The sequence below is a fragment of the Plodia interpunctella genome, chromosome 24, assembly GCF_027563975.2.
Source record: "Plodia interpunctella isolate USDA-ARS_2022_Savannah chromosome 24, ilPloInte3.2, whole genome shotgun sequence".
NCBI lineage: Eukaryota > Metazoa > Arthropoda > Insecta > Lepidoptera > Pyralidae > Plodia > Plodia interpunctella.
Window position 1 is genome coordinate 2193160 of NC_071317.1, and position 11752 is coordinate 2204911.

Genomic DNA, 11752 nt, shown 5'->3' on the forward strand with positions numbered 1-11752 from the left:
GTACCAATATAAGTTTTAACTTAGGGATATTCAGTTAGCCAAACTGAAAAAATCGCTCGTGTGGTCGAATAGAAAGTATTTTTGTGAGCAAACTGCTGTTTATAAGTACAGATGCGTTTAAAATAGGGCTAGCTTTAAACACCAGCCTTTTCTGAGCAGTTTTGGATCAAGACGTCCATATAAAAAAAAAATATATAGAATAGATATATGATAAAAATGTTTTGTCTACTTTATAAATTGGCGGCGCTGTGGTGCAGTTAATTACGATCTTGTGGACTTAGTAGGCCAATTCAAATTTAGTGTTTCACCATATTTTTGAATGAATTAAGGTAGTTTCCATATTCGGCTGTTTTATCTACAGATTGAAACTTATTATTTTTATAAATTTTCTGCAACGGTGTGGTCAAAAATATATTGTTTAAGTTTTAACCATTTCACCATATATGTGGGTACACGTGGCTTGTGCTCCCATACTGAATAACCCGTTTTAGTTCGCAACATTAATTACTTTTCTTTTTGAGGACAAACAGGGAGAGAAGATATCATTACATTAATTGTGTTTGTATTTTTATTATATGCATAGTTCGCATTTGACATGATACAAGTGAGATAAAGTTGATAAATTATACGAGGTGGAATTTTGAAATGGAATGACTGATAAATTCACGCGCGGATGTCTCATATTACTTAAGATATTTGTAAACATATTTTAAGTCATAAACAGTAAGTGTATTGAAAAACAAATTACCGACTTAATATCTCCTGAATCTCAAACAGGGACTTCCCCTTAGTTTCAGGGACAAACATGGCGGTGTAAAAACAACTGAAAGCGCAGACGAATGAGAAGATCCAGAAGGTATAATGAGCTCCCATATCGTACAGCATATATGGGAAGATGGCTGACAGGAGAAGGCCGAATGCTATTGCAGTTTGGAAGCCGATGATTGTGCCTATCGTTCGCACGCTTGGACTGAACATCTCTCCTGGAAGAGTCATGGGAATTATGCCAAAACCTGGAAGAGAAACAACAACATAACATATTTTTTTAAATAATATAACCATTATACTTGTTTTACGTGTATATTTACAGGTATAATAGGAATAAATCACAAATGAAGGACACAAATGCGCTGGCCGTGGCAGAATTCCATTCCGAAAAAATATAGGCTAGCAACATTGTAATGTTGCAATTATAATGGTCGACTCTATGAAGAAGAAGAAGAATAAATCACGAATGTTAATGGTGATGAGGATTTGTGTGTTGTTAAACGTGTATCTAGAGACGTAGCGTGGTTCACTGACATTCAGGGCAGAATCATAATTTTGACAATTGGAGAACTGGAGAGTGACATAAGTTACTTTTTGTCGCAGTCAAACCTAGCTGCAGGCAAATATTGCAATTCTTTTTTGTTGAGTCCTTTTCGTATTTTAGAATGTAGTCGTTTGTAGATTTTAGGTAAATTCTGATACCAAATGTACCAGTAGATTGTTACGTTTTGAGAAATACTTTATGATTTGAAATTTGACTCGAAAAAGTGCAAGTGAATATCATAATAAATGCTTTGTTTTTGTGTAGATTCAGATACCGATTCGCGAGTTGATAAATAAAAAAAACTTTTAGACAATACCATACCTGTGTCAAGTCCAATGAAAAACACAATCAGTGATAACAAAGGCAGCCAACGTATGCTGTCCACGACTGGGTGACTTATCCAGCTCAAGTAGAAAAATACTCCAAAAGCAGCCTGAAACGAACAGACTCAAAATCATCCAATTTCTGAAGTCAGATCATCAAGTCAGCTTCATCGGCATTAGATAGCAAGTCAACCCGGGGAGCTGCAGGAGAATTTCGACATTGTCAAGTGAGTTTCACTTAGACCTGCAATCACTTGGCCAGCGCTAGTAGATCTTTCAATAAGCTCGCAGATTCAAAGTGAGTTTTTCTTACATAAAGCAAATGCGCTGTTGCTTTTTTAGAATTTATCTGCGGAAGCTGAACATACATTATTTTCATACAAACTTTCACCCCCATTATATTAATTTGAGAGTTGATTTTCGAAAAATAGCCTATATTTAAACGGGGTTCTTAAACTACATGTACACCAATTTCATCAATATCCATCCGTTTAGCCATGAAAGCGGAACAGACAGACTAGATAATATTAGTATGGAGGTATTGATTTAAATAAAGGAAAGTCAAGTGTCACATACCAAGCTTACACTGCATATGCTTGTAGAAACCATCATCAACACTTTCCTCCCACCAAGTTCAACAAATGTTGGACAAATAGCACTGGACAGAAACTGCGTCAATCCAATTAATATTGTAGCTATATGCGGTTCTATACTAGATCCTGCTATATCAAATATCGTCGTAGCATAAAATGTAACAACTATTACTCCACTAAGCTGTAGCAGGACTCCTAAAGGCGTAGTTATAAAGAATGCTCTTCTATTGCATTTAACAGAAAATAGCTCTTTAAGATGTGAGTCTAGCTTAGCTTGTTCTTTAGCTCTAGTTAAAAAGAGATCTATGTCTTCACGTCTATTTAGTTTTTCTAGTGTATCAGCTGCTTCTTTCTCCATTCCTGTAAATGTTATATTACATAATTATGACCCCTTAAAATTAGACTCCCAGAGTTTAGAAAACCAACTTTGATCATAGGTTTTTAATATAGTTACGTGATAAAATACACATACGCACCTTTAATAAAAAAAAGAAATAACTCAAAATTCACAAATTTTGACTTTTTATCAAAAAACGGAATAACTTGGCGAGGACAATACGTTCACCCCAACAGCCGTTGTAATATTCCAAAATTGAACGAAATAGATGAACTGTCGTCTCTTTCTTACAAAACCGCGCGATCATGTTGATTCCGGTAAAGCGATAGAATCAGTCATGCGCTGGCTTTGTCGAAGGCTGGACTGTTTTTATTTTTTTTTAAAGTGACACAAAGCTAAATAAGCCGGTGTATTACATACAGGTTAGTAATCTTTTAACTTATAAATATTTTAAAAATGCTTCTTCTCAGAGTTATTCCACTATATTAGCAAATTTCTGGTGATTTGTTTTGTAATATTTGAGACTTGATTCAGTTTTATGGAAATTATTAATGTTTTATTGAACATCATTCCGAGATAATGCTGTTTTGTTTTTAAATTTACTTCGAGGTACAGAGCTGAAATAAGTATTGTATCGCTATTGTACTACATTTCAACTTAAAAAATATAGCATTTAAGTTTAATACTTTTTAATACAAAATGAATTGCGTATGATTTGTATTTATTTGAGTTAAATCACTATTCCATGAAATATTATAGTACAATGATGAAATATTATAGTAGGTTACAGTGCATACGATTAGGTACCTAACCTAAATCGTATGCACTCTAAGTACTGTATTGTACTTGGACAAATTTATTGTACTGATTATTTTTTTTTATCTATTTAGCATGGCATCTTCTTCTAGGGCACGTAAAATATTAGGCTTAGTCGAAAATAATTTATCATCCGATGACAACAATAAAGTAGCTGTCAACGAAGTAAGTTTTCTACAGCTATTAGAGTTAGCCATTATCATTTCAGCAATATATTTAATATTAACTCCGCTTTTTAAATATTTATTTATTAACAAATTCATAACTATAGTTAATTAATCCTGGTAAACATGAACTTCTTTTTAATGTTAGTACTTTGATTCAATTAATGGTTTTAATTATATTTTAGAAACCCCAATACATCAATAACCAAAATTTTAATAGTCTGGTGCCCTGTTATGATAGTGATATGACTATGAGCGACAACGAAAATACGACACGTGATATGAACTCTCCTAGTAAAATAGTGGCCACAAACATTCTGGGAGTTACTTTGCCTTCATCTTCATCCAGCTCCAGCAGCTCATCATCTGACTCGTCCTCGTCCAGTTCTGGTTCGAATTCAGAGACCAAAAGCTTGCATGAAACAAACCCTTTGCCTCATGTTTCATATACAGATGAAGAAAATGACGTTATCGAAAATACTCCCCCAGAGCAACTGAACAAGAGTAGGCAGGCAAGTCATACATTTAATTTCAGCGATTTGAGCGTGAAGAGGTAACAAAGAAATAAATAAACAAACTTACCTTCACATTTATAATATTAATAAGGATTTTATTATTTACTAGCTATTGCAAATGGCTTTGCCCGCATGAAAATCCGCTCAGCAGTTTTTGAGCTTGTCGCACAGACAAAAATAATCTATTATCTCCAATGTGTTAGCATAACCTAGTTACAGTTACATTACTAAATTATGTATAGATTATTATTTAATTTCATGAATATTTCATTAGTTTTTTATTTCATATTACAGAAGAAAAGCAATCTAAGAAGACAAGAGACACGAAATTATCAGATATCTCCTTTGCATGCCGATGAAAGTGACGTTGATCTGAGTGATACAGATCCAACTTTCATAAACACTGGACCCGAACGAAGAAGAAACTACTTATTTGTTGGATCAAGCTCTTCCAGTTCATCAATGTCCGAAATGGCTGTAACTTCTCCTCAAAAATGGGGGCGCAAACTTACAAAAAATCCCTCGAAATGGAAGCAGAACCAAATTAAATGCATGCGCAATATGGGAAAATCTTATGTTTCCTCTTCAAAGTCGAAGAAACAGATTCCAGCCCGAAGTCTCAAAGAACCTTGCACAGAAAAATGCAGGCTAAAATGTACCTACTGAAAAAATCAGCATAGACAGTAGGTGTAACATATTTCGAAATTTCTGGGATTTAGGAGACTTGTTGAGGCAAAGGGCTTACATTCGTTCATGTATGAAAGAAATTGAGCCTAAATACAAATATTCAAACGCTGCGCAGCCTAGGCGCGACAACAAAAGTTTTTATTTTATCGTTGATAATATTAACATTAGAGTATGTAAAACCTTTTTCAAGTCAACTTTGGATATATCAGATCGTATGATATTTACCGTACAGACTAAAGTCAGCGATAATGGTTTTGAACTAGAAGATCTAAGAGGAAAACATAATAATCATAGAAAAATAGATCCCCAAATTAGAATTGACATAAAAAACACATTAATTCTATTCCTAAGATAGAATCGCATTATTTATGGTCAAACACCACAAGAGAATACATAGAGAGCAGTAAAACTATTAAAGATTTGTATAATGATTTTAAATTACAACAAGAAGAGATAAATAAAGAAGCCGGAACATACATAACATATTATAAAATCTTTACCACAGAATTTAATCTCGGATTTTTCCAACCAAAAAAGGACCAATGTGATCTATGCACCTCTTACCACAATTCAAATGCTGATCAGAAAATCCCCCTAGAAAAAGATTATATGACACATTTAGAAGAAAAGAATATTAGTAGGATTGAAAAGCTTAACGATCGAAAAAAGTAAATGATAATTTTAAAGTAGTTGTCTATGATTTAGAAGCTGTTCTGCAGTGTCCGAGGGGTGATAGTTCAGCATTCTATTATAAGTCAAAGTTAAATTGCTATAATCTTACTGTAACAGAATTGACAAATAAGGATTCTAAAGTAGCTTATGAAAATGTACATTGTTATTTTTGGACAGAGTGTGATGCAAAACGTGGCGCTGTAGAAATTGACACATGTATTTGGAATTACTTAAAAGCTATATGTGACCAAGATGAGAACGAAAAGGAAATTGTATTCTACTCCGACAACACGTTTAGCCAAAATAAGAATAAATACATAACTTCCCTGTATCTATTTGCTGTTCACACATTGAAGATTAAAAGTATTACACATAAGTTTTTAGGTTAAGACACACGCAAAATGAAGCCGATAGTGTACACAGTCTGATTGAAAAGGAAGTAAAAAGAAACTTAAAGTCGGGCCCAATATACACGCCCGATCAATATATAGCTTTAATAAAGAATTCCAAAAAGAGTAAACCTGCTTTAAATGTACACGAATTAAATTTTAAAGAATTTTATGATTTAAAAGCGTTACAAGAAGATTGGGGTTATAATTTTACTACAAATACAGATGGGCAAACAGTTAATTGGAATGAGATAAAAGTTTTAAGTATGACCAAAGAGAACCCTACTATTATTTTTTATAAAACATCATACAAAGAAGATTGTTACAAAGAAGTAGATGTAAGAAATAAAAGAAAGAAAATGATACCTACAACAGAAGTGACACTTAAGTCAGCCTATACAGCTAAACAAGAATTGAGTGTAAACAAGAAGAAAGATTTGAAAGAGCTTGTTTCGAAAACCTTGATTCCGTCGTATTATGCTGATTTTTATAACTCTATAATTTAAATTGTGCATTTTTAGTCCTTTTATTAAATTTTTAGGTGTTGTGCCGAATATGAGCCAAATTGTGAATTATGTAACTTTATGTAACGAATTGTGATGTTATAGGTTGTTTTTTTATATTTTTATACACTACTTTAAGAAGTCAATACTTTTTGTTATGAGTATACAGTTATGTTGATTTTTTTATATTTTATACCTAATTCTATAATTCGAATTGTGCCTTTTTCTAGTTTTTTAAGAGTGTTATGCCGAATATGAGCAAGACAGTGGATTATAAAACAGAATGTTGATGTTATTGAAGTTGATTTTATTGGTATATACAATACTTTAAATACTTTTTGTAAAGAGTATGTAAACATTAAGTTTATCGTTTTGTTGATTTCTTTTTTAAATATTATGTACCTAACCTACCTACTTTGTTAATTAAGAAGTCGTATGCTGATCTCACCATTACTTTTGAGACTGATAATAAAGATAAATATTAAAATTGTATTAATTATTATTTCCAACATTTAAGTAATTTCTTTAGAATTTTACTACTAAATTGAAATATTTTAAAATAGTTTGGTTGCATATATTTAACTGTAATAATAAAACAGTCTAAAAATGAAAGGTTAACAATATATATCAATTATTTGAAAATAAAACCGTATCATGTTGAGTTACACCACTTCACCTGAATACATAATTTATCATAAAGCGAAATAAGTTCGAACTATTTACAAAATAATATAAAACAATATTTTCCTTTTGTAACTAATGATTATTTACACAATAATTTATTAAGTTTATAGTGGTAGTATCCATTCCTATTTTTGAAATCAAATTATCTCATTTAGTTTTTTTTTAATTGAATTTTGAAGTCAGTTCGTCAAATGTGTTCAACTTTGAACGTATTTTCCCACAAAAGTGAAATTTTGAGTTATTTCTTTTTTTTATTAAAGGTATAATATTTAAAACTATAGCGAGTAAAACGAAGGAACGAATCCTACTTCAGACTAATAATCTGAACGTTTGGATACGAATGAGGATGTGAGGATATTTATTAGTCAATCATGCAAAATCTACTGGACGGATCTCAATAAAATTTGATACACAGTTAGAATATGACCTGATAAAGCACATAGAGTACGTTGTATCCCGAAAACACCACTGGAGCCCTGAGGCACAGCTAGTAATATATAAAATCTTGCGCTTACCATTCATAGCATGAAATATAGGAGATTCAGGAACGAAATAATAAATACAAACGAACTGTGCCAAAGAAATGACCAGTCCTAGAAGAGAGACGGCGTAATAGGGCACGAAAGGACCCACAGAGTAGACGAGTAAACAACCAAACGTGAGGAATAAACCAGATCCGTTCAGAAGTATACCACGAATATTTGTAGATCTGGAAATAATAAAAAATGTGAAATTAGAAATTATTATATTAGTGTAGGTGAAGATGATAGACGCCTTTAGGTGATTTGAATAAAATTTGACATTTCTAATGTTATTAGCATCATCTGAAATCAATTCAACTGAAATCTTTCTTATCAAGTACCCACTTGATAAGAAAGATTTCAGTTGAAGTCGTACAGTTACAGTGGTTAAGATGCTTATCTGCGATAGAAAGGTCCGAGTTTCGAATCCTACTCTTGTAGAAGTCCTATAGAAGTTTTAATCAACTATAACTTTATTCCGATGATGGAAAACATCTTAAAGAAATGTGCACGGTCGTCTAGTGGCCATCATACCCATTAGCCCCACTTCAAATAATTATTATATTCAGCTATCCAGAAATTATTTTTAGCGATTAGGCTTAAATCGATTTTGGGTTTTCATTGCGGTAAAAGCTCTCATACAAATTACGCCATGTTCACGCATTCGCGTCGGCATTTCCGTCTGTCTGAATTCGGCGATATTGTGTAGCCGTTTTTATGTTAGAGAGCCAAAAATAAACAAATACTTGTGTGAGGTGAGGCATATAACTTTTATTCAGGGCCATAAGTTTTAGGGGATCGTTGGATGTGTCGCTAATAGTTTGACCTCGCCCTAAAGGAAAATCGAACACGATCTTCGAGAAGAGGGTCTGAAACATAGGTACTTACTTATTTATAGCAGTTTGTATTCTTATACGTAATTTGGGACACCTTATACATATATATATATATATATACACCTTTTATATATGTATACGATTAAAGTTTGGTTATGTTACACAGAATACACAAACTTTTTAAAATAATTTTGGATACAATGAGTCGTCTGTTTATCTGTTCGCGATAAACTCAAAAACTACTGCACCGATTTTAATGCCGTTTTCACCATTGGTTGGTGTATTTCCTGAGGAAACTTTAGGTATATAATTTATTATATTTTTACCCGAGTAAACCCGAGACGGGCCGCTAGTTTTCGTATAAAAAAATAATGTTTTTTTTTTTTTCTAAATCTTCGAGTAATAAAATGACAGAAGTTGAGAAAATCGTGATGAATTGAGAAATCTCTGTTTGATTTGAAGTGATTTAAAAACAAAATGGCGTCTAGCTTCCAGCAACTTAGACACAAATACTCACGCAATTTCACCAATGTATACTGAACTCAATACGTTAGCCATAGAAGTGCCAAGACCACATATAATCCTGCCTATTATGATAGTCGTTATATGTGTGGCTGAAGTCAGTAAGATGTAGGCTATGCACATGGCGGCAGTACTGAGGAGCAAACACGGTTTACGACCTTTGCTGTTTGACAGGTTAATAATCATGAACGGCCCTGGAAAAGAATTGGTTTTTGACATTTTATATATTTATTTATCCATAAAAACAGTTGCAAGTTATCACTTAGACAAAAAACGCCAAACTGCAAACCATGTTTAACATAACATAATATTATATTAAACTAAGAATTTTCTATTATTTATAATACTTATTACTATATTTATATCGGTGACGGTTCCAAGCAAAATTTGAGTCTATTCAAGTTTGTTATCTGCAAAATGTACTCCATTTTAGGTACCTAGCACGACATCTGTATGGATTATGGTTTCACACGAGTGAAACCGGAATATGCCGCTAGTAAATCAATAAATAACTCACCGAAAAATTGCCCAATGAATAAAGCAGTTGGTACGAAACCTATCAGTGTGTCCGAAACATCATGAGACAAAGGCGTCCGCTCCCTGTCTTCTAGTTTCATGAGGATGGGTGCTGACCAGCCCAGGGCATAGCCATATAGGAGCGGGCCGAAGTATACTGGAAATAAAGCTGCGTGCTGAATGCGAAAGTTTTGTTCGTTTGTTACCTCTTCATGCTCTATCTGCTCAACCAATCTTCTTGAAATTAGGTAGTTACATATAGTTTGAAGTATGGAGAAGGACATAGGGTACCTTTCATCCCGGAAAAAATACTGTTCCCGTGGGAAATTCACGGGCAAAAGCTTAGGTACAGTCCGTTTTTACTTATGAGACCTGACGAAACATTTTCAAAGTAAATATTGTTGAAATTAATTCAAATACTAGTTCAGACATAGGTATAGTTAGGTATATATTCTAAAGTGAAATATTTATTAACTACGAAAGTAATTTCCTAAACAAAAGGACACGGTAAGATTGTTTAAAAGCCTAACTAAGCATATCTATTTAAAACTTTATTTTAATATTTCACAACTACATACGAAGTAATGAGTACATATTTGGTGGATACCGGACTAAGATAGAGAGATGAAACGGACCTTATTTGCACTAGATTTTAACTATTAATTGGACAATTTCAAAAAAACTAAACTTACTACACACCGTGATGAGCAATTGCTGTTTATTTTGCAACAATAATCTTATATATTCACCCATTCTCACTTTAAACTAAAACATTTATCACAATTGTTAAATTATTTTCAAATTTAGAACATTACACAATTTTAAATGCACTTTTTTTTAATTTGGCCAGTATATAAACATTTTTCTGTTTATTATTTTTAAATCCGTTCTTCGTTTTATCAAATGTCAGTAGGTAATATAGTTCACTAAATTAACCACATTAATTAACGCAGAATATTTAAAAATTATCCAAAATCACGGGTGGTTTTTCACAGTTCCAACGACGGATGTTGCTAACATAATGATATCAATAATGATATCAATCAAAATGTAATATATTTAGATAAAACATTTTTATGAACGAATCAGATTTTGATAATGTAATTTATATCTACAAAGCTGATGATTGTCAGGAATTATTAAATATTTATCAATATCTATTCACCCAGATTCTTAATCAACAATAATCAATACGGAAAAAAAATTACTTAAGGCTTCTTTGAATAATCACATCCCACTAGTCTATACTATTATTATAAAGAGGTGTTAGTTTGTATGTTTGAGCCGGGTAATCTCCGAAACTACTGAACCGATTTCAAAAATTATTTCACTATTAGAAAGTACATTATCCAAAATTGCTATAGGCTATATTGTATTCCTACGGGAGCGAAGCCCCGGGCAATATCGGGTTTTCAATATCTAGTTTAATAAGTTTTATATTTCCTCTAATATTATGAAGCTGATACCTAAGATTAACACATAGCTAAGATTAACACATAGGGTACTTTTATCACCGAAAGTACGTTAAAGTAGTAACTTTAACGTTTAAATACACAAAAACATATGATAAAAATTATGTAAAACATCGTCTGTCCATATACTAGGTGATTAAGAAAATGTCGTGAGATCGATTAAATAGATACAATATGCATAGTCTATAGAATTATTTTATCTATGGCGACATGTATACAAAGATATCATTGATAATAACGACCTCGGGAAAACCATAAATATCGACAATAAATTATCTTTATTGAAAGATTTATTTTTTCTATTCATACATTTTCTTATCTGTTAGCAAAACAAAACAGTAAACCTAATGCTAAGGGCCACTGTTTTACCACTTTCTGATAAAATATCACATTGCAATATGATAGATGAAACTAACTGCTGGATATATAGGCCTGATGTAATATGCCAGTTAACCCTATTCAACACTGTTCGATATGTTACATATCTATTTGATAATTTTTAAACAAACGTACTTTAATACTTTACGTATTAAAGTAATTAGGTACCCATAATTAGTATATATGTAAATAGTATAATAATAAAAATATTACACTCACCTCTCTACACCCTTAGCGTCACGTCAATGTTGCCCCTTTGTCGCCAATCACGGCGACTGATTTGAGGGGCCCATCCAGTGAGCGGCGAGTCACCACCTGGCACTGAATAGTCAGTTATCATGATTATGGCAGGTGTCCGAACTCTTTGCAATAGCCCATTTTAAGTCCATAGATCAGTACTTGTATCCATTATTCTGCAATAGTTCACACTCCCGCCGAAACCTGCTAATGGGCATATCATTTCATTGGTATAACCGGGAGTGGGCTTCGGCGGGAGACCTACATAACATTAA

The 11752-nt window shown here is 32.7% G+C and overlaps 1 protein-coding gene across 2 annotated transcripts; it reads right to left on the reverse strand.

Moving 5' to 3' along the window:
* Positions 1–471: 471 nt before the first annotated feature.
* Positions 472–10400, reverse strand: LOC128680572 (facilitated trehalose transporter Tret1-like). 2 transcript variants are annotated; one of them, XM_053763810.2, is made up of 7 exons: positions 10090–10400; positions 9392–9547; positions 8870–9068; positions 7511–7704; positions 2212–2588; positions 1634–1745; positions 472–1013 (listed from the first exon to the last, which is right to left on the reverse strand). In XM_053763810.2, exons 2-7 carry the CDS (start codon positions 9489–9491, stop codon positions 745–747), a joined length of 1251 nt encoding a protein of 416 aa, XP_053619785.1. In that variant the 5' UTR covers positions 9492–9547; positions 10090–10400; the 3' UTR covers positions 472–744. The 2 variants fall into 2 exon arrangements, with proteins under 2 accessions (XP_053619785.1, XP_053619784.1); XM_053763809.2 differs by having other exon boundaries at positions 10083–10400.
* Between the last annotated feature and the right edge of the window lie 1352 nt (positions 10401–11752).